Source organism: Chelon labrosus (genome assembly GCF_963514085.1).
Source record: "Chelon labrosus genome assembly, chromosome: 24".
Taxonomy (NCBI): domain Eukaryota; kingdom Metazoa; phylum Chordata; class Actinopteri; order Mugiliformes; family Mugilidae; genus Chelon; species Chelon labrosus.
In genome coordinates, this window is record NC_140357.1 from 11,110,013 (window position 1) to 11,133,663 (window position 23,651).

Below are 23,651 nucleotides of genomic sequence, written 5' to 3' on the forward strand. Positions count from 1 at the left end.
ACCACACCTCCTCACTAAGATAAGAGTTTCTGTCCATTCCTTGCTAAGAGTTCTCTAAGAATTTTCTGGAATCACTCCTAAGCTAAGACTCCTAGCTAGGAGTGTTTAGGCTAAGATAGGAGCTCTCTTAGAGGATTCTTAGAATCTTTAGGAATACGGGCCCAGATTTATTTCCTGAAAACATGAACACAACAAGCTTCAGGATGATTTGATTGGCTGACTGTTGTCTCTGTCTATCTGTCCAGTCTGTCTCCATCCTCCTCTGACAGCGTCTCTGAAGAAAGCAGCAGAAGGTTTTGATACTGTGTCTAGTACAATACTACTGAAAGAAGTATGGACTGACTCCAAACCTCCACTCACCTCAGATCCTCCAGTCTGCAGTCTGTATTCTTCACAAGATCAAGCAGCTGCTTCACTCCTGAATACTGCAGGTAGTTTTGACTCAGGTCCAGATGTTTCAGATGGGAGGGATTGGAATTCAGAGCTGAGAGCAGATAATCACAGCTGACCTTTGACAAACTGCAACGAATGAATCTGAACAAAGAATAAATGAGGTTAATAAAATCACTGATAATCAATCAGATGTGTTCAGGTTTTAATGTTCAGATCAACATTACTACGTCCTAATAAATGAGCTGTTCTCTAAAATGAGTAGAGTGACTTTGTCCTTGTGTTATTGTCAACACAACATTCAGACAACTATTCATGTCAACAATGTATCTTTATAGATGTACATATATTCCATTCAGTTTGTAATTAAACAAGTGAACTGACCTCAGAGTCTCCAGTCTACAGTCTGGACTCTCCAAAAAAACACACAGATGCTTCACTCCTGAATCCTTCACGCTGTTGTCACTCAGGTCCAGATGTTTCAGATGCGAGGGGTTGGAATTCAGAGCTGAGGCCAGAGAATCACAACTGCTCTCTGACAACCTGCAACAAATCAATCTGAATAAAGGATAAAATATGTTAATTTAAAAGACAAAGTTCCATCTTGAAATCATTCAGTGTTTCATCATCTGTTCAACAGGAAGCAGCTTCAATCAGTCAATAGAAGAAGACATGACAAACTCATGTTGACCAACAAACACAAGTAAAAACCCTCTGACATTAATATCACTGACTACTAAAAGATCAGAAAAATACCAAATACATCTGGATGAATATTGAAATATAAGTTGAAAATCAAGTGTGTCATATTATCAGAGTGAATCATAGAGGATATTTTGTCTTCTATGGTTCTAAAGCTGTAGCTCAAAGTGACTCTGTCACAGTCAATGGACTAAGAAAAAGAAAACAGCCTTTACCATGAAGATCCTCAGTGTGAATCAGTAGAATATCATCCTGATGTCTGTAGATTAGTGTCAACATAACTTTTCACATCATATTAATGTGAGCAACATGATGTCTGACCTCAGAGTATCCAGTCTACAGTCAGGACTCTCCAGAAAACCACACAGATGCTTCACTTCTGAATCCTGAAGGTTGTTGTTGTAACTCAGGTCCAGAAGTTTCAGATGTGAGGGGTTGGACTTCAGAGCTGAGACCAGATAATCACAGCTGATCTCTGACAAACTGCAGTAATTCAAACTGAATGAAGAATAAAATATGTTAATAAAATCATTGATAATTAATTAGATGTGTTCAGATCAATAACATGCTGACCTCAGTCAAGTCTCACATTACAGCAACAATAACAAATCACACATCTCAGTATTTTGGTATCATTAAAATGTTGAAGTCACATGTCAGATGTACAGTTCTTATAATTCCTGCTGTCCACACTGACTGTGAAGTGGTCTCTTCCTAACACAACTACATTATGTTTCATTTAAACCAACTGTTTGTGGTCCATTTTCTATCTGTCAATCCTGACAAGAGAACTGTTTAATATGATAAAAACATTGACCGAACTGACCTCAGAGTCTCCAGTCTACAGTTTGGACTCTCCAGTCCAACACACAGCTGCTTCACTCCTGAATCTTGCAGGTTGTTGCGACTCAGGTCCAACTCTGTCAGATGTGAGGGGTTGGACTTCAGAGCTGAGGCCACAACTTCACAGTGACTCTCTGAGAGTCCACAGCCAGACAATCTGTCATGACACATACATATAAAACATGTTAATATGAATGAAAGCACGTTATTATTTACTTCATGCATTTGAAGACTAAACAGTTGGACTCATCCTGTTTGACATTTTGTTCTTCACATCAGTGATTCAGCTTCTTGTCTGACATGACACAATAAGTCTCACCAGTTTCTCTTAAACCTGCAGACTTCTAAACTTTGTTTTGTTTTTATCTGCAAATGAATGGAGATAAATGGAGTTACATTTAGGCTTCTTCCACACAGTCTGTCAGTGTGTGATCTGATCTCACGTCTGACTCCAAAAAGTCATCATGATTAAAATGATAAAAATGTGGACAACATCTGTTTCAGGAACATTAAGAACAGATTAAAATGGGCAATGTCTAATGTCTAATTGCATATTAATCAACAGACAGCTCTAATATACTGTTTAAATGAAGAACGTTTTACAGTCTCACAGTGTTTGAAACAGCTGGAGAACATCTGTAACAAAATACAACTGACATGTAATGTTTGTAATAAACAAGATGAATGCTGTTTGATAGGATGATAATTTTAGTGTGAACATTTAAAGAACTAAATTAATGTAAACTGATTTATAATGTTAATCACATCTGGACTCACAGAGCCTTTCTGCAGTTCCTCACAGCTGGAATCAGTCTCCGTCGTCCGTCCCATGATGTATTGAACTTCTTCAGGTCCAACTTAGCCAGAACCTTTTCTGACATCTGCATCATGTAGGCGAGAGCTGAGCAGTGGATCTCAGAGAGTTCCTTCTCTGATCTGTTCCCTGACCTCAGGAACTCTTGGATCTCCTGATAAACTGAGAGGTCATTCATCTCCATCAGACAGTGGAAAATGTTGATGTTTCTGTCAGGAGAAATTTTGGACATGTTCATCTTCTTCAGGTTGTTGATGGCTCTCTGGATGATTTGTGGACTGATCTCTGTCTGACCCAGCAGACCTCTTAACAGTCTCTGGTTGGACTGCAGACAGACGCCATGGAGGAAGCGAACCAACAGGTCCAGGTGACCATTTATACTCTGCAGGGATTTCTTCATGACTCTCTTCAGAAAGACATCCAGAGTTGAGTCATTGTAGTTTCGTCCCAGGAAGTCCTGCAGCACCTCTGTCTTCCTGTTGGTGAAACAGTGGATCATGTAGACTGCAGCCAGAAACTCCTGAACGCTCAGATGAACGAAGCAAAACACCTTGTCCTGGTACAGTCCTCTCTCCTCTTTAAAGATCTGTGTCAACACTCCTGAGTACACTGAGGCTGCTCTGGTATTGATACCACACTCTGTCAGGTCTGATTCATAGAAGATCAGGTTTCCTTTCAGCAGCTGATCAAAAGCCAGTTTTCCCAGAGACTCAATCATCTTCCTGGTCTCTGGACTCCTGTCTGGATGTGTCTCACATCCTCCATCATACTTGACCTTCTTTACTTTGGTCTGAACCACCAGGAAGTGGATGTACATATCAGTCAGGGTCTTGGGCAGCTCTCCTCTCTCTCTGGTTTTCAACACATCCTCCAGAACTGTAGCAGAGATCCAGCAGAAGACTGGGATGTGACACATGATGTGGAGGCTTCGTGATGTCTTGATGTGGGAGATGATCCTGCTGGCCTGCTCCTCATCTCTGAATCTCTTCCTGAAGTACTCCTCCTTCTGAGGGTCAGTGAATCCTCTGACCTCTGTCACCATGTCAACACACTCAGGAGGGATCTGATTGGCTGCTGCAGGTCGTGTGGTTATCCAGAGGTGAGCGGAGGGAAGCAGTTTCCCCCTGATGAGGTTTGTCAGCAGCACATCCACTGAGGTGGACTCTGTAACATCAGTCAGGATGTCATTGTTGTGGAAGTCCAGAGGAAGTCGACACTCATCCAGACCGTCAAAGATGAACACAACCTGGAACTCTTCAAAGCTGCAGATTCCTGCTTCTTTGGTTTCAGTGAAGAAGTGATGAACAAGTTCCACCAAGCTGAACTTTCTCTCTTTCAACATATTCAGCTCTCTGAAAGTGAATGGAAATGTGAACTGGATGTCCTGGTTGGCTTTATCTTCAGCCCAGTCCAGAGCGAACTTCTGTGTTAAGACTGTTTTCCCAATGCCAGCCACTCCCTTTGTCATCACTCTTCTGATTGGTTTATCTCTTCCAGGTGAGGCTTTAAAGATGTCTTTTGGTCTGATGGTTCTTTCTCGTCTGTCTAGTTTCTTGGATGCTGTTTCAATCTGTCTGACCTCATGTTCATCATTGACCTCTGTACTCTCTCCCTCTGTGATGTAGAGCTCTGTGTAGATCTCATTCAGAAGAGTTGAGTTTCCTGCTTTAGCAATCCCCTCAAACACACACTGGAACTTCTCCTTCAGAGTAGATTTAAGTTCACGTTTACAAACTGCAGCTTCATGTTCTGAATGAATAAAGAAGAAATAAAATATATGATTAAATTAAACAGTAAATATTCTAACATTTCATTCCCCTAAAGAATAAGTGTTTGAATATATTTTGTTTCATCTCTTGAGACATTAGTAAATGTTTAATTTATTCATCAGGTTCAATGTTCAGAGAAATCCTCTTACTTACTCTGCAGACGATCAGCCAGCTCCTCCTGCTTCATTCTCCTCAGGAAGTTCAGTGTGATCTTCACAAATGCATCTCTATTACTCCTCCTCTGCTCTTCATCCTCACCCTCCAACACCTCCTCATCCTCCCTCTGACTCTCTAAGCATTCTGGGTAATCTGGATTCAGGTCCTTCTGAATCTTCTTCAGTTCATTCTTCACAAAAGTGACAATGTTGTCCTCTAGCAGCTGGAAAAGAAAACTATATGAATGGCAACCTGACTGAAATCATGGAGACAAACATCAGATCCATGTTGGACAGTCTGACAGTCCACTGGTCTACAAAGAGCAACATGGGGATGATGGAAAGTAGTTGTTGTCCATGTACAGACCTTAAATATGGAGTCCAGGTGTGTTTGATGCTGATCAGACTGACCACTGAGAACATTTAAACTCTGCTGCTCCACTCTGTGAATGAATCATCAACAATTAGTTCACATATCAGTCCCCAGAGACCAACATGTAAATGTCCATGAAGTGATATCTGGATATGAACAGTGAATCAGATGACTCCTTGTAGTCATAAAGGTTGATTATTCTTTCTGATCCCACTGAGAATCAACAGCTTTCAGCTCTTGCTTCTTGATGTTTGGTCACTAACTGTATTTACATCTGATTTCTGACCAACATCATTTCTGACATAACTTCTGGTTCCATTTGTCTCTTAAATGAATAATGTTAATGCTGATCTTATAACAGAGTCAGTCAAGTTCGGGTTATGGGTTCTTGTTCTTGTTATTCTCACTTTCTCCTGAGATAAACACAGGGTAGACTCTGCTCCTGTTGTTCTTTTCATTTGATGGAAACTCTCAGTGGAGTAGGTCCAGGAGCAACTTATTTAACACAAACATGTTATTCAAAGACATTTCTGTCAATCAACAGAATCAACACATTACAGTTAAAATAGGAAAACAAATATACTCCCAGTTAAAGTTTACCTCTGATTATCAGGGGAAACTTGTCCTTTAAAGTGAATTTTTAAAGGTTTTGACCGGTCACTCTTGAAGGACACACAGCTGGGTTCAGGTGAATCTGGTCTCTGATGCATCCTGAAAGAAAAACAGAGAATATAACAGTCAGTGCATGTTTGTCTCCCTAGTACTAGACTGGACACCATTCAATATTCAGCAAGATAAAATAAAAATAATTAAATATGGCAAATAAATTTCCATCCATTCAACCAATAAATTATAGTCAAAGATGAGCAGATGAACAGTTTACCTCTGATCATCAAGGGAAACTTGTCCTTTAAAGTGAATTTTTAAAGGTTTTGAACGGTCACTCTTGAAGGACACACAGCTGGGTTCAGGTTCATTCCTGAATAATGAAATGTGGGAAAAAAGAAATTAAAGGATTTTTTTTTCCATTGACATCACATCAGTGCTTTAGAAAAGAATAAATATGAACATAAAACAAAATATTCAATAAAACACAATCACAAACAATCCCATTTAAAACCCAGACCATAACAAATATTAAATATATTACTGAGGTGGCTTTTATAGCAACTGAGTGTGTTTATTGATTAACTGGATGTCTTTGGAGAAAAAACTGTTCAATAGTTTAGGTGGTGTGAGTTTTTAATCGACTTGTTTCTCCTCCCAGAGGTCAGGAGGTCAAACAGGTGGTGGTCGGGGTGGGAGGAGTCCTTCACATTATTTATTTATTCTCTTGAGAGGTAGCAGGCGTCTACAATGTCATGGAAAGCTGGCAGATGATCCTCTGTGCTGAGTTGATGACCAGTTGTAGTGTTTTTTCATCATCTGCTGAGCACAGTCAGACAGTACATTAAGATGTTCTCTACTGCAGAGTGGTGGAAGCCCACCAGCTGATTACTACACAAGTTGTTTTTCTTCAGGACTTTGAGGAAGTGCAGGCGCTGCAACACCAGCTGAGGTGTTTATCGACCAGGAGAGGTTGTCAGATATGCGGGTTACCAGAAACTTGAAGCTGTGAACCCTTTCAACATAGTCTCCATAAATGAGGATGGAAGAGGGGTCAGCTCTGCACTTCTGATAGTCCAGAATGAGTTTTTTAACTTAGTGTTTAGGATGGACGGAGGAAGGGAGTTGGCTTTGATACGTCTCAATACTAGTCTCTCAATGTTCTTTGTAATAAAGGGAGTGAGAGAAACAGGTCTGCAATCATTAATGTTGATAATAAAGGAGCTGAGAGTTTTGCTATGACATGTAGAAGAGTCATGGACAGTTACAGATGGTCATCTCACCTCTGATCTTTGGTCTGGTTCTCATGTTTCCCACTCAGAGTGGTTTTAGAGGGAAGGACTCCATCCTCTCTGTCCTCACACTGATCCATGCTGCTGGATTCACATCAGCTCACACACACTTTCTACCTTCACCTGCAGAGGAAACACAAATCACTCACCTGAACATCAAATCCTTGACATCATTTGTCATGAAGCTGCAGAAGTGAAAACAGACACAGACTCTGCAACTGCATCAAGAACCTTTACGTTTTATTTTGAAGGGTTTCACAGGAAACAGCAGCAAACACTCAGTTTTATTCTCGTAAATAAAACATAATGCAGTTTAATTTCTGAAGAAAGCAAACAGATCAGCTGATCATCATACTGTTTGATTCCAATGAATCAATGATGAAGCGACATTACTATAAAGGCAACGTATCCCCCTCTATATATGATGTCTCTGTCCTACTATCACGTTTTATTTTACAAATACTTCAGATCATGTCTAACAATTCTGGAGAATACAAAGAAGTTTCTTCATCAGAAATGTTATGGAGGAAAACATGTTGTTATTATGAAGAATAAATCATCTAAACTGGATGAAACTGAAGTAGAGTAACGTCCGTTCACCTGAATCAATGCGCGCTCCCGAGGCTCACCTGTATCTGCAGTGCTCACACACATAGACACAAAATGGCGGATAGATTTATAGTTGCCTCATTTGTCCTTGACATTTTCAGCTCTGTCTCAGTTAACGTGAACTATTTCTGAAGTATTTCTGCTGGAACTAAGCTGATGTTAAAGAGTGAAACATTATAAACTGCTGACTTTACCTTCAGACACGGTTTACACGGAGAAAAAGATCTGCGACACAACGTTATTGAAAATGAAAATAACTTTAGACTTAAATCTGAGGCTGGGTCCAGATTAATGAAGATTTAATAATCTAATTTAATTTAATCTGATCATCCAGTGAATCTTTCATCTAATAATAATATGAAATGATCTTCGAACAGAGTAATACAAATAAATGATGAAATAATAAGTGAACATCTTTTACAAACATTACAGAGCAGAAACAAACAGTAAAGTTACTGAAGACAAAGTTAAAGCTTTAAACAAATCAAACTTACAGTTTATTCAACCAGTCCAAAGAGCTGAAGAAGAAAGAGTCTACTCCACACCTGGACACTAAACAGGAAACATATCAGAAGTTAACAAAGTTAAGTCCAAAGAGCTGAGCAATAAACTGAGACTCTCCACTCCACACTAAACACTCTGACACAGGTGAGCTACTTCCTGGAACGAGTCAGGCTTCACCTGATGGAGGTTAATAAAAAAGACCTTTGACCAGTCTGTGAATTCCAGTTAATTCTAACTAATGTTTTTATACTGATGTCAACATATTTATTAAAGCCCTCTGATCACTCAGCTCTGCAGTGTGAATATAATGACACAGAAAGTCTGATCTGTTCTCCAGCGTCTGTCTGAAGAGCTCAGGCCTCATTTAGTGGCTCAGACAGCGGGAGATCAGTGGCTCCTCTCCACCTCCTCCACAGACTGATTCATGAAAATCTACCTCCAGTCATCAGAAAGTGGAGCTACACAGAAACAACCACTCTATGTTCACCTGCTGATCATATCCACGGACTCTGATCACAAACATCAACACAAAACATGTTCATAAATATATATATAGAGTTCCTTCGACTCAACTTTAAACTTTTGATTCATTTAACGTGAACTGTCGAACTAATTTCTGGAGGAACAGCAAAAGTCAAACATTAGAAATTGCAAACTTTACCTTCAGATAGAGCTTTACACGGAGAAAAAGATCTGCGACACAGCGCCGGTGAAAGTGATAGTAAACTGGAACTAGGGAACACCCTAGTTTTATGACATACAGTCATAATATAAATTGGTCCTGCATGTTTATTGCTGATTCTTTATGTTCATTTTCTTGTTAATACTGATTGTCAGTGCAGGACTGGAGTATTTTACTACAGTGTGGTGCTTTGACTAAAGTAAATGATCTGAATAAATCCTCAGTCCAACAAAGCTGTCTGCTGTGAAGGATTCAGTTTGTTCTTCCTCATTATAAACACACATAAGATCAACTGATGACTTCTGGTAACACTCATGTGATAGTTTCCATGTTGGAGGAAAACATAGTTTGCAGTGTTACATCTAAAAAAACAACTTGTTCCATCCCTTCTGCAGGACTGGAGTATTTAACTACAGTGTGGTAGTGGCCTTGTGGTGGCTGTGCAAGTGTCTATGGCTTGTTTTTAATCACCTTAACCAGCTTTACCCAAGAAGATGTGAATAAAGGGCTTTGAAGAGGCCTAAGATGAGGCTCACCATGTCTCACCTGTCGCCTTTTTATTTTTAATGAAATAAACCCTTCTTGTTGTGAATCTGTCAGGTGTCTCCACTTTATGTTGTGGCCCTCGAGCGGGGGTCGTAACATAAATGAAATAGAAGAGCATACCCCTACCGTCTGAGTGAGAAAACTGTACTTAGTTTATGGTGTGACATGGAGGAAGGTGAATCTTATGGGGGGGAGTGTTAAGTGTCTGAATCGTTGTCTATACGCCTCTGGTAGGAGTTCAACTTGGTTTGTATTGTAGCAGAACAGCCCACACATCCTTTGGACAATGCAAAACACAGGTGATGAGTTCAAATGCTCCAAAATAGGACTCAACCTCAGTCTCTCTGAACACCGGGAATAGCTGGATATTCATACAGACCTCAAACGTGTCAGAGTTACTGGATGAAACAGAAAGCCACACAAGATCTAGTCGATTTAATGAACACAGACAATAAATGTTTTTAAATGAGCCAAACCCAGAAACTATAACGATCACTGCCCTCCAGTGGTCACTGTCAGTAACTACAACTGTCCACATCCAATAATACTGATATTCACATCTTCTGCTGTATTGTAGCTCTAATGTTCATCAGTCTAATAATGACTCTATATGTGAATACAGATAATATTAAACTGTGTAAAAGTATTTACTACTCTCTGATGGTTACAGAGAGGAACTGCAACTTAGCAATAATGACAGGCAGGAGACGTGTTGTAAAAAAATACAACCAGGAGATATTTTACTGTATAACCAAATGACAACAAAGACACAATGTAAAATGACAACTGCATGAGATGCTGTTAAAAAAAGTGAAGACACAAATTACAATACAGATTGAACAAATACATACAAAATCAACGAGAAACAACAGAAAGGATTGTTGATGTTGGCTACTTTACATATACATAGAATAATTGTTTTTGTTTTTAGTCCTACAATAGATTGATTGCAGCTCTGTTGATGTTAAATGGAAAAACATCTGGATGAAGCTCTCCGCTTCACTCCACCTCCCAGTAACATGGTCCAGTCAGAGTCTCACGACACACAAGCTGCTGCTGATTCAACCTCTCTGCATCATCAGGACTCAGCTCATCCTCTCTCAGCACACATACTGTCGTGTTTATGATGACTCCCACCTATAGAGAAAAGAAGAAACAACAGAGGAGATGATTTAGTGTTTCCAGAGACTCCTTTTCATCAGGTGTCAGTCAGTGATGCAGCACAGCTCAGCCAGCTTCCTTTCAACTCTCATGTTAATGTGTTGGAGCTGGAAGCTCACAGACCTGCAGAGACTTTTAGCATCAGTCTGTTTCCTCTGCAGATTTCTCTCAAGTCCACAGAGGAAATAAACTGCTGAGAGTCATGAACATTTCATTACAGCACAAACACTTTGGTGATGGATTTATAGCTGTTCCATTTATCCAGATTTATTTCTTGAAAAAATGAGCACAGCAAGACTCAGGATGATCTGATTGGCTGACTGTTGTCTCTGTCTTTCTGTCCATCTGTTTCCATTCTCCTCTGACAGTGTCTCTGAAGAAAGCAGCAACCAACCAACCCTACACTCACCTCAGAGTCTCCAGTCTCCAGTCTGGACTCTCCACAAGATCAAGCAGCTGTTTCACATCTGAATCCTTCAGGTTGTTTCCTCTCAGGTCCAGATGTTTCAGATGGGAGGGACTGAACTTTAGAGCTGAGGCCAGAGACTCACAGCTGATCTTTGACAAACTGCAGAGACTCAGTCTGAATAAAGAATAAAAAAAAACATCAATAAAATCATTGATAACCACTGATATCTTCAGGTTTTAATGTTCAGTTGGATCATCATAATGTCAGCCTTCTACACTTTTATCTAACAGTAATGTTTGAGATGACAGATGACTGAGGTGACAGCTGCTAATATTAAGGAACATGATGCTCCTTCATTCAAACCAACTGTTTGTGGTCCATTGTGGTCCAACTGTTTAATCTCATAAAAGCATTCAGTGAACCGACCTCAGAGTCTCCAGTCTACAGTTTGGACTCTCCAGTCCAACACACAGCTGCTTCACTCCTGAATCCTTCAGGTAGTTGTAACTCATATCCAACTCTGTCAGATGGGAGGGGTTGGACTTCAGAGCTGAGGCCACAAATTCACAGTGAGTTTCTGAGAGTTCACATTTAGAAAATCTGTCATGACACATAAATATAAGATATGTTAATATGAATGAAGACACTTTATTTACTTCATGCATTTGAACAGTTGGACTCATCTTGTTTGACATTTTGGTGTTCACATCAGTGATTGAGCTCCTTATCTGACGTGACACAATAATTCTCATCAGATTCTCTTAAACCTATAGACTTCTAAACTTTTTTTGTTTTAATCTGCGAATAAATGGAAATAAATGGAGTTACATTTAGGCGTCTTCCACACAGTCTGTCAGTATGGTGTGAAAGACTGTGTGGAAGGAAGATAAAAAGAAGAAAAATCCACATTCTCAGAGTGTTTGAAACAGCTGGAGAACATCTCTAACAAAATACAACTGACATTAAATGTTTAATAAATGGACATTGATAATGTGATAATAAGTGTGAAGATTTAAAGAACTAAACTAATGTAAACCACTTTATAATGTTAATCACATCTGGACTCACAGAGCCTTTCTGCAGTTCCTCACAGCTGGAATCAGTCTCCGTCGTCCGTCCCATGATGTGTTGTACTTCTTCAGGTCCAACTCATCCAGAACCTCCTCTGACATCTGCATCATGTAGGCCAGAGCTGAGCAGTGGATCTCAGAGAGTTTCTTCTCTGATCTGTTCTCTGACTTCAGGAACTCTTGGATCTCCTGATGAACTGAGAGGTCGCTCATCTCCATCAGACAGTGGAAGATGTTGATGCTTCTGTCAGGAGAAACGTAGTACATGTTCATCTTCTTCAGGTTGTTGATGGCTCTCTGGATGATTTGTGGACTGATTTCTGTCTGACCCAGCAGACCTCTTAACAGTCTCTGGTTGGACTGCAGACAGACGCCATGGAGGAAGCGAACCAACAGGTCCAGGTGACCATTTTTACTCTGCAGGGATTTCTCCCTGACTCTCTTCAGGAAGACATTCAGAGGTAAGTGGTTGTAGTTTTGTCCCAGGAAGTCCTCCAGCACCTCTGTCTTCCTGTTGGTGTAACAGTGGATCATGTAGACTGCAGCCAGAAACTCCTGAACGCTCAGATGGATGAAGCAGAACACCTTGTCCTGGTACAGTGCTCTCTCCTCTTTAAAGATTTGAGTCAACACTCCTGAGTACACTGAGGCTGCTGCGATAGCGATGCCACACTCTGTCAGGTCTGATTCATAGAAGATCAGGTTTCCTTTCAGCAGCTGATCAAAAGCCAGTTTTCCCAGAGACTCAATCATCTCCCTGGTCTCTGGACTCCAGTGTGGATCTGTCTCAGATCCTCCATCATACTTGACCTTCTTCATTTTGGTCTGAACCACCAGGAAGTGGATGTACATCTCAGTCAGAGTCTTGGGCAGCTCTCCTCCCTCTCTGGTTCCCAACACATCCTCCAGAACTGTAGCAGAGATCCAGCAGAAGACTGGGATGTGACACATGATGTGGAGGCTTCGTGATGTCTTGATGTGGGAGATGATCCTGCTGGCCTGCTCCTCATTTCTGAATCTCTTCCTGAAGTACTCCTCCTTCTGAGGGTCAGTGAACCCTCTGACCTCTGTCACCATGTCAACACACTCAGGAGGGATCTGATTGGCTGCTGCAGGTCGTGTGGTTATCCAGAGGTGAGCGGAGGGAAGTAGTTTCCCCCTGAAGGGGTTTGTCAGCAGCACATCCACTGAGGTGGACTCTGTAACATCAGTCAGGATCTCAGTGTTGTGGAAGTCCAGAGGAAGTCGACACTCATCCAGACCATCAAAGATGAACACAACCTGGAACTCTTCAAACCTGCAGATTCCTGCTTCTTTGGTTTCAGTGAAGAAGTGATGAACAAGTTCCACCAAGCTGAACTTTCTCTCTATCAACACATTCATCTCTCTGAAAGTCAATGGAAATGTGAAGTGAATGTCCTGATTGGCTTTGTCTTCAGCCCAGTCCAGAGTGAACTTCTGTGTTAAGACTGTTTTCCCAATGCCAGCCACTCCCTTTGTCATCACTCTTCTGATTGGTTTATCTCTTCCAGGTGAGGCTTTAAAGATGTCTTTTGGTCTGATGGTTGTTTCTGGTCTGTCTAGTTTCCTGGATGCTGTTTCAATCTGTCTGACCTCATGTTCATCATTGACCTCTGCAGTCTCTCCCTCTGTGATGTAGAGCTCTGTGTAGATCTCATTCAGAAGAGTTGAGTTTCCTGCTTTAGCAATCCCCTCAAACACACACTGGAACTTCTCCTTCAGAGTAGATTTAAGTTTATGTTGACAAACTGCAGCTTCATGTTCTGAAGCAGTAAACAAGAAATAAATTAGTTTTCCCACATTTAATTCCCTGAAAGAATGAGTGATTATACTGTATCTACTTCCATCTCTCGAGACATTAGTAAATGTTTCATTCATTCATCAGGTTCAATGTTCAGAGAAATCCTCTTACTGCTCTGCAGACGATCAGCCAGCTCCTCCTGCTTCATTCTCCTCAGGAAGTTCAGTGTGATCTTCACAAATGCAACTCTGCTGCTCCTCCTCTGCTCTTCATCCTCACCATCCAACACCTCCTCATCCTCCCTCTGAGTCTCTAAGCATTCTGGGTAATCTGGACTCAGATCCCTCTGAATCTTCTTCAGTTCATTCTTCACAAAAGTGACAATGTTGTCCTCTAGCAGCTGGAATGGAAAACTATATGAATGACAACCAGATTGAAATCATGGAGACAAACATCAGATCCATGATGGACAGACTGACAGTCCACTGGTCTACAAAGAGCAGCATGGAGATGATGGAAAGTAGTTGTTGTCCATGTACAGACCTTAAATATGGAGTCCAGGTGTGTTTGATGCTGATCAACAGACTGACCACTGAGAACATTTAAACTCTGCTGCTCCACTCTGTGAATGAATCATCAACAATTACTTCACATCATATCAGTCCACAGAGACCAACATGTAAATGTCCATGAAATGATATCTGGATGTGAACATTGATTCAGATGACTCCTTGCAGTCATAAAATGTTACTGTCAGCATCAGATTACCTCTGCTCACCAGGGGAAAGTTGTCCTTTAAAGTCAATAACATTTTCTTTTGACCAGTCACTTTTTAAGGACGCAGAGCTGGGTTCAGGTTCAGCTTCAGGTTCAAGTTCATTCCTGTGAATAAAGAAGTAGCAGTGATTAGACTCCAGAGCTCTGACATTTAGAAGAGTCATGGAAAGTTAGAGATGTTCATCTCACCTCTGATCTTTGGTCTGGTTCTCATGTTCCCCACTCAGAGTGGTTTCAGAGGGAGGGACTCCCTCCTCTCTGTCCTCACACTGATCCATGCTGCTGGATTCACATCAGCTCACACACACTTTCTACCTTCACCTGCAGAGGAAACACAAAGCATTCACCTGAACATCAAATCCTTGACATCATTTCTGCTGTAAAAACATCAGCTGCTCCTCCAGTGACTGGTTCTTATTTTCTGTTTCATATCAGTGTCAGTGGATGAAGTCAGACAGCAGAGACAGAGACTCTGCTATCAGCTGTTGTTCTTCTACTATCAGTCCACTAGATGGAGTCATAAAGCTGTAGAAGTGAAAATCAGTTAAACAGACACAGACTCTGCAACCACATCAAGAACTTTACGTTTTATTTCAACTTTAATTGTGGAGATGACGATTTTGTACTAATAGATAGATAGACGGACGAAATGCAGTTTGTATTCTGAAGAAAGCAAACGAAAATTAGCTGATCATCATTTCTTTTGATTCCAGAGAATCAGTAATCTAAAAATAACAGATTGATCTTCAAACACAAGAGTGATCCACACTTATCAATGAAATAAGAAGCGAACATCTTCTACAAACATTACAGAGGAGAAACAAATAGTAAAGTTACTAAAGACAGACAAACAAACTAAACTTACAGTGTCTTTAAACAGTCCACAGAGCTGAAGAAGAAGACTCCACTCCACACCTGAAAACTCGAGACTCTGACACAGGTGAGCTACTTCTTGGAATGAGTCAGGCTTCACCTGTGATGGAGGCAGAACAGGTTAGACAGATTGAACAGGAGCAGCAGTCTAGTTCATTTAACAACACTGAAGGTCCCAAACAACAAGTTTTGATCTGAAAAGTAATGTTTCTGTCTGGACTCCTTTTCCCATTTATTCTGTCATTCCCTCTTAATGTCTTCTATGACTTTTATTTTACACTGATCTCCTTTCTGGACTGATTTTAACATGACCTGCTCTGTTCAGTGATTTTAATCCAATATAGACTATATGTCAGTCATTTTCAACCCTCCCCACTGATAATGACATCTACAAAGATCTCTTGTTTCTCTGAATGGCCTGATTCTCCTGTAATTCAATCCCAAAAAAGATTTTTTTTTTTTGTTCATCTTTTTGTTCTGGATTGATGTCAGAAATCAATCAGCTTCCTGAAGAAGTGTGAGTGACACTAAATCTAAAATATGTTTCATGTTTGTGTGTTCAGCTTTGACTGAGTTAGGACTGATGATTGTTCACTCCTTTGTCTTTTTGGACTTTATCATCTGCACTAATCAGACTTTTAGTCACTTCACAGTTTCTCTTTCTGTTTACACACACACACGTATAAACAAGAGCATCTGAACTATGAATGGAATGAACAGAGGCCAACAGTCTTAAATCCCCTTATGATTTAAGGTAAACTCTGATTCCTTCAGGTGGACAGTTTTTAAAATCTTGAAGTAACATTAACTCATGCAAAGAGGCAAAGTTATTACTTTTACTCGGTGAACACCATCTGTAGGCTTTATTCTGGAGCAAAATCAACATGGGTTTGATGATGTGACTGACTGAGATTTCTGAATCATTGCATATGCGCCTCCAGAAAGAGTTCAAACACACTGATAATTAAGCCTATCAGCAACAATAAGTGTATTTAAATGACCCAAACCCAGAAACTATAACGATCACTGTCCTCTAGTGGTCACTGTCAGTAACTACAACTGTCCACATAAAATAATACTGATATTCACATCTACTGCAGTATTGTAGCTCTACTGTTCATCAGTCTAATAATGACTCTACATGTGAATACAGATAAGATTAAACTGTGAAAGTACTTACTACTCTCTGATGGTTACAGAGAGGAACTGCAACTTAGCAATAATTACAGGCAGGAGACGTGTTATAAAAAAATACAACCAGGAGATATTTTACTTTACAACCAAATGACAACAAAGATACACTATAAAATGACAACCACACGAGATGCTGACACAAATTACAATAGATATAGAACAAATAAATACACAATCAACAACGAGAAACAACAGAAAGGATTGTTGATGCTGGCCACTTTACATTTACATAAAATATTTGTTTTTGTTGTTCATGTGTCTGAATAATTCAAGAGGAACTGGACTTTATTTGTTGGTGCTATGAGAATAGATTGATTGCAGCTCTGTTGATGATTAATGGAAAAACATCTCGATGAAGCTCTCCTCTTCACTCCACCTCCCAGTAACATAGTCCAGTCAGAGTCTCTATACACACAAGCTGCTGCTGATTCAACCTCTCTAGATCATCAGGACTCAGCTCATCCTCGCTCAGCAAACACACTTTAATGTTTAGAAAAATGAGTTCCACCTATACAGAAGAAACAAAAGCAGAGGAGATGATTTAGTGTTTCCAGAGACTCCTTTTCATCAGGTGTCAGTCAGTGATGTAGCACATCCAGTATAAAGAGCAGCAGGGACTTCAGTCATGTTCAGAGCAGCTGTGGAGCTCAGCCAGCTTCCTTTCAGCTCTCATGTTAATGTGTTGGAGCTGGAAGCTCACAGACCTGCAGAGACATTTAGCATCAAGTCTGTTTCCTCTCAAGTCCACAGAGGAAATAAACTGCTGAGAGTCATGAACGCTTCATTACTTCACAAACACTTTAGTGATGGATTTACAGCTGTTCCATTTAAATAAAGAGTCCACATGGTTACTACATGTAATGATGGTTCTGTGATTTACAGGCTTCAGTCACACTGATCTCAGAGCTGTGACAAACATGAAACTGATAATTTTTTTTTAGTGATGGATTTACAGCTGTTCCATTTAAATAAAGAGTCTGAGTGTGTTGATGAACATCTCATGTGTTTCTGAAGCATCAGCTGACTAATAAACATTGAAGATATCTGATGAACCTAATGACAGAGATACAGATGTGATGACTGGACCTCAGCAGAGGTTCTGCTCTGTATAAAGACCACATGGTTACTAAATGTAATGATGGTTCTGTGATTTACAGGCTTCAATCAGACTGATCTCAGAGCTGTGGCAAAGATGAAACTAATCAATTGTTTAGTTTTGAGGTGAGAAAACAAACAGTCTGAGGTCAGATTTGATGAATGAGGACCACTGTCTCTATTCATCTAGTAAGGCTGTCAGCTGGAATCCAGATTTACTCCCTGAAAACATGAACACAACAAGCTTGAGGATGATCTGATTGGCTGACTGTTGTCTATGTCTTTCTGTCCAAATCAAATCAAATCAAATCAAATCAAATCAAATCAAATTTTATTTATATGGCACTTTTCATACTTAAAAGCAATACGAAGTGCCTCACAGAGGCTAAAAACAGCAAGGACTGTCTCCATTCTCCTTTGACAGCGTCTCTAAAGAAAGCACCAGCAGGTTTCCAGGAAACACTTTTGATACTGTGTCTAGCACAACACTACTGAAAGTATGGACTGACTGCAACCATCTACTTACCTCAGAGTCTCCAGTCTACAGTCTGGACTCTTCACAAGATCGAGTAGCTGCTTCACACCAGAATCCTTCAGGTTGTTTTGACTCAGGTCCAAATGTTTCAGGTGGGAGGGGTTGGACTTCAGAGCTGAGACCAGATAATCACAGCTGATCTTTGACAAACTGCAACGATTCAATCTGAATAAGGAATAAAAGATGTTAATAAAATCATTGATAATCAATCAGATGTGTTCAGGTTTTAATGTTCAGATCGACATTACTACGTCCTAATCAATAAGCTGTTCTCTAAAATGAGTAGTGACTTTGTCCTTGTGTTATTGTGGATCATCATCATGTCAGCCTTCTACAGACATCATCCAAACATCAACACAACATTCAGACAACTATTCATGTCAACACAGATCAATAACATGCTGCTGACCTTGGTCAAGTCTCTCATTACAAGATTAATATCAAATCACACATGTTGGAAAACAAACTGTTCATTAGTTTATTGATTCCATGACCTTCTTCTTCCTGTATTTGGTATCTCAGCAGGTTTGTGTTGACTTGATGAGTTTCGTCACGGACAGTATGAACAGAAAGAATGATTACTGACTCCAATAACTCTTTAAAAGTACATGTGAACACTAAACTGGTCCTGATTTGAGATCAGACCGACCACTGATGACTGAGGAGACACCTGCTGATATGAAGGAACATGATGCTCCTTCATTTAAACCAACACTTTGTGGTCCATTTTCAATCTATCAATCCTGACAAGAGAACTGTTTAATCTGATAAAAACATTCAGTGAACTGACCTCAGAGTCTCCAGTCTACAGTTTGAACTCTCCAGTCCAACACACAGCTGCTTCACTCCTGAATCCTTCAGGTAGTAGTTGAAGCTTAGGTCCAACTCTGTCAGATGGGAGCTGTTGGACTTCAGAGCTGAGGCCAGAACTTCACAGTGACTCTCAGAGAGTCCACAGTCATAAAATCTGTTATAACACATAAATATAAAATATGTTAATATGAATGAAGACATTTTGTTTTTTACTTCGTTCTGCATGTCAGTGTGATCTGATCTCACGTGACTCCCCAAAGTCTTCATGATTAAAATGATGTGGAAAACATCCCTTTAAGGCACATTAAAATTGGGCACAGAATGTCTAATTAAATATATTATTCAACAGACAGCACTAAAATACCGTGAAGATATATATATATATATATATATAAATAAAGGAAAATCTACATTTTCACAATGTTTGAAACAAAATACAACTGACATGTAATGTTTGCAATACACAAGTTAAACACTGTTTGTTGTGGTGATAATTTTATAGTGTGAACATTTAACAAACTAAACTAATGTAAAGTGATTTATAATGTCAATTAGAGATGTACCGAAATGAAAATTCTTGTCCGAAACCGAAAAGCCGAAAATGAAGAAACCACCGAAAATGTCGCAATAAAAAGTGAAAAAACAAAACAAAAAGATGAACGTTTGTCTTGCTGTTTGTTTTGGAGGTGCACCAGATAAATAATTAGACATTTTTTTTCCAATGGCCCGCAATCTACCCGCACTGCCTTCGCAATCTACCTGTCAATTGTGATCGACATACTATGCACCCCTGCCTTGGCATCATCACCTGGAAACTTTCTTGGTTGGATGTTTGGATTTCAGGTGATAAATTAAACCCCACATTGAGAAACTCTTTGCAGATGCACTCCTCTTGAAATTTCAGTATAACACGTTTTGCAAATTGCCATCAGTGGGTCTTTATATAATATTTATATAATACTTATATACTTATAAGCACATACTTATATATATATATTGAAATACGTCCACACGGCAGACATGCCTGTGCTGGCTGCGATTGTTGCTTGCGTCATCACAACATACTGTTTCGGCCGTTTTGTTTTGATGACAAAATTCTTTCAGCCAAAAACCGAAAATGCACTTTTCGGCCGAAATGGTTCGGTGGCCGAATATTCGGTGCATCCCTAATGTTAATCACATCTGGACTCACAGAGCCTTTCTGCAGTTCCTCACAGCTGGAATCAGTCGCCATCGTCCCTCCTTTGATGTTTTGAACTTCTTCAGGTCCAACTCATCCACAACCTCCTCTGACATCTGCAGCATGTAGGCCAGAGCTGAGCAGTGGATCTCAGAGAGTTTCTTCTTTGATCTGTTCTCTGACTTCAGGAACTCTTGGATCTCCTGATGAACTGAGAGGTCGTTCATCTCCATCAGACAGTGGAAGATGTTGATGTTTCTCTCAGGAGAAATGTTGTACATGTTCATCTCCTTCAGGTTGTTGATGGCTCTCTGGATGATTTCTGAACTGATCTCTGTCTGACCCAGCAGACCTCTTAACAGTCTCTGGTTGGACTGCAGACAGATGCCATGGAGGAAGCGAACCATCAGGTCCAGGTGACCATTTATACTCTGCAGGGATTTCTCCATGACTCTGTTCAGGAAGACATCCAGAGTTGAGTCATTGTAGTTTTGTTCCAGGAAGTCCTCCAGCACCTCTGTCTTCCTGTTGGTGTAACAGTGGATCATGTAGACTGCAGCCAGAAACTCCTGAACGCTCAGATGGACGAAACAGAACACCGTGTCGTGGTACAGTCCTCTCTCCTCTTTAAAGATCTGTGTCAACACTCCTGAGTACACTGAGGCTGCTCTGACATCGATGTCACACTCTGTCAGGTCTGATTCATAGAAGATCAGGTTTCCTTTCAGCAGCTGATCAAAAGCCAGTTTTCCCAGAGACTCAATCATCTTCCTGGTCTCTGGACTCCAGTCTGGATCTGTCTCAGATCCTCCATCATACTTGACCTTCTTCACTTTGGTCTGAACCACCAGGAAGTGGATGTACATCTCAGTCAGGGTCTTGGGCAGCTCTCCTCTCTCTCTGGTTTTCAACACATCCTCCAGAACTGTAGCAGAGATCCAGCAGAAGACTGGGATGTGACACATGATGTGGAGGCTTCGTGATCTCTTGATGTGGGAGATGATCCTGCTGGCCTGCTCCTCATCTCTGAATCTCTTCCTGAAGTACTCCTCCTTCTGGGGGTCAGTGAACCCTCTGACCTCTGTCACCATGTCAATACAGTCAGGAGGGATCTGATTGGCTGCTGCAGGTCGTGTGGTTATCCAGAGGTGAGCGGAGGGAAGCAGTTTCCCCCTGATGAGGTTTGTCAGCAGCACATCCACTGAGGTGGACTCTGTAACATCAGTCAGGATCTCAGTGTTGTGGAAGTCCAGAGGAAGTCGACACTCATCCAGACCGTCAAAGATGAACACAACCTGGAACTCTTCAAACCTGCAGATTCCTGCTTCTTTGGTTTCAGTGAAGAAGTGATGAACAAGTTCCACCAAGCTGAACTTTCTCTCTTTCAACACATTCAGCTCTCTGAAAGTGAATGGAAATGTGAACTGGATGTCCTGGTTGGCTTTGTCTTCAGCCCAGTCCAGAGTGAACTTCTGTGTTAAGACTGTTTTCCCAATGCCAGCCACTCCCTTTGTCATCACTCTTCTGATTGGTTTATCTCTTCCAGGTGAGGCTTTAAAGATGTCTTCTGGTCTGATGGTTGTTTCTGGTCTGTCTAGTTTCCTGGATGCTGTTTCAATCTGTCTGACCTCATGTTCATGATTGACCTCTGCAGTCTCTCCCTCTGTGATGTAGAGCTCTGTGTAGATCTCATTCAGAAGAGTTGAGTTTCCTGCTTTAGCAATCCCCTCAAACACACACTGGAACTTCTCCTTCAGAGTAGATTTAAGGTCATGCTGACAACCTGGAGCAAAATGTTCTGAAGGAACAAACAAGAAATAAAACATACACCTAAATTACACAGTAAATATTCCAACATTTCATTCCCCTAAAGAATAAGTGTTTGAATATATTTTGTTTCATCTTTTGAGACATTAGTAAATGTTTAATTTATTCATCAGGTTCAATGTTCAGAGAAATCCTCTTACTGCTCTGCAGATGATCAGCCAGCTCCTTCTGCTTCATTCTCCTCAGGAAGTTCAGTGTGATCTTCACAAATGCATCGCTGCTGCTCCTCCTCTGCTCTTCATCCTCACCCTCCAACACCTCTTGAATCTCCCTCTGACTCTCTAAGCATTCTGGGTAACCTGGACTCAGATCCCTCTGAATCTTCTTCAGCTCGTTCTTCACAAAAGTGACAATGTTGTCCTCCAGCAGCTGGAACAGAAAACTATATGAATGACAACCAGACTGAAACCATGGAGACAAACATCAGATCCATGTTGGACAGACTGACAGTCCACTGGTCTATAAAGAGCAGCATGGAGATGATGGAAAGTAGTTGTTGTCCATGTACAGACCTTAAATATGGAGTCCAGGTGTGTATGATGCTGATCAACAGACTGACCACTGAGAACATTTAAACTCTGCTGCTCCACTCTGTGAATGAATCGTCAACAAGTAGTTCACATTATTGTCTTCACCGTCTATAATCAATGCATGGTTTCCTCACAAACTAAAACCACAGTGTTTTCCGTGGTGAATGTTCTGATCAGAATAATCTCTACTGTGACTTTCATAAAGAGATGAAACCAGTGATTAATTCTAAACCTGATGACTGAGGATCACAGAAAGTCAACATGTCTGTATATTTGTAGGATGTGCTCAGAAGTACACCTGACCATGAAGTTAACTTTAAATTAATTCATAACTTACTTCTTTACAGTTGAGGATTCTTGTCTTTTAAAGTCAATGTCAGCACGCTTTGATTGATCATTCTTCATAGACACACTTTGTTCTGGTTTCTGCTGCATCCTGGTAGATTGAGAGAAATTCACTAATCATCAACATTCAACAAGTCCAACAAAGTCTGAAGCTCAACATGATGAACATAGTATTTCACATATACTCCAGAAGACAGTAACAATTTCTTTACTTTACTACAGTAGAGGGTTCTTGTCTTTTAAAGATAATTTCAACATCCTTTGATTGATCGCTCTTCATAGACACACAGCTGGGTTCAGGTTTAAGGTATGCAGAGTCTTTTCTCTGATGACTCCTAGGAGACAAAGAAGGAAAGCATTACCTCACAGTTACTGAAGCTACTATAAAAACTAGAAAGAGCAGATCACTGTGGACCGACTGTACCACTGAGACCAGCTGTAAACCTGACTGACCACAAGGGGGCGCTCACTGGCTGTTGTTGAGCCTTTAATGTAAAGAACTGAGTGACACTGCAATCAATCATCATACTGTGGTAAAAAGTTACCACGATGAAATGATTTAGTTTGACCAACTGAGACTGGACTAAATTATAAATCTCCTCAAAACTATTACAGCACATTTGCCCGGAAGCAACTGTTGTGTCCTTATCTTTCATTTTAGCAGATGCTTATAGCTAGCATGGCAGCGCTACGTTCCAGTTCAATTGCAAGATATAAGCAGTTTGAAATGACGCTGACCAAACAGACCAGGATGGGTGTGTAACAGGATATTACTTCCTCTAACACTGACATTCT

At 40.5% G+C, this 23,651-nt stretch overlaps 3 protein-coding genes across 3 annotated transcripts; all 3 read right to left on the bottom strand.

Annotated features, from left to right (window-relative positions):
• Nucleotides 1-2,687: 2,687 nt before the first annotated feature.
• On the bottom strand, nucleotides 2,688-4,705 carry LOC311509556 (protein NLRC3-like; the record flags this gene model as incomplete). Its single annotated transcript, XM_084574791.1, has 2 exons — nucleotides 2,688-4,498; nucleotides 4,672-4,705. The coding sequence occupies 2 exons, from the start codon at nucleotides 4,703-4,705 to the stop codon at nucleotides 2,709-2,711; spliced, it is 1,824 nt and encodes a 607-aa protein (XP_084430917.1). The 3' UTR covers nucleotides 2,688-2,708.
• A 5,701-nt stretch (nucleotides 4,706-10,406) lies between these two features.
• Nucleotides 10,407-13,967, bottom strand: LOC311509557 (protein NLRC3-like; the record flags this gene model as incomplete). Its single annotated transcript, XM_084574792.1, has 5 exons — nucleotides 13,859-13,967; nucleotides 11,924-13,709; nucleotides 11,282-11,455; nucleotides 10,856-11,029; nucleotides 10,407-10,422 (listed from the first exon to the last, which is right to left on the bottom strand). The coding sequence occupies exons 1-5, from the start codon at nucleotides 13,893-13,895 to the stop codon at nucleotides 10,407-10,409; spliced, it is 2,187 nt and encodes a 728-aa protein (XP_084430918.1). The 5' UTR covers nucleotides 13,896-13,967.
• A 934-nt stretch (nucleotides 13,968-14,901) lies between these two features.
• LOC311509558 (NLR family CARD domain-containing protein 3-like) lies at nucleotides 14,902-22,213 on the bottom strand (the record flags this gene model as incomplete). Its single annotated transcript, XM_084574793.1, has 5 exons — nucleotides 22,122-22,213; nucleotides 20,167-21,952; nucleotides 18,952-19,128; nucleotides 18,153-18,326; nucleotides 14,902-14,989 (listed from the first exon to the last, which is right to left on the bottom strand). The coding sequence occupies exons 1-5, from the start codon at nucleotides 22,156-22,158 to the stop codon at nucleotides 14,902-14,904; spliced, it is 2,262 nt and encodes a 753-aa protein (XP_084430919.1). The 5' UTR covers nucleotides 22,159-22,213.
• Nucleotides 22,214-23,651: the final 1,438 nt, after the last annotated feature.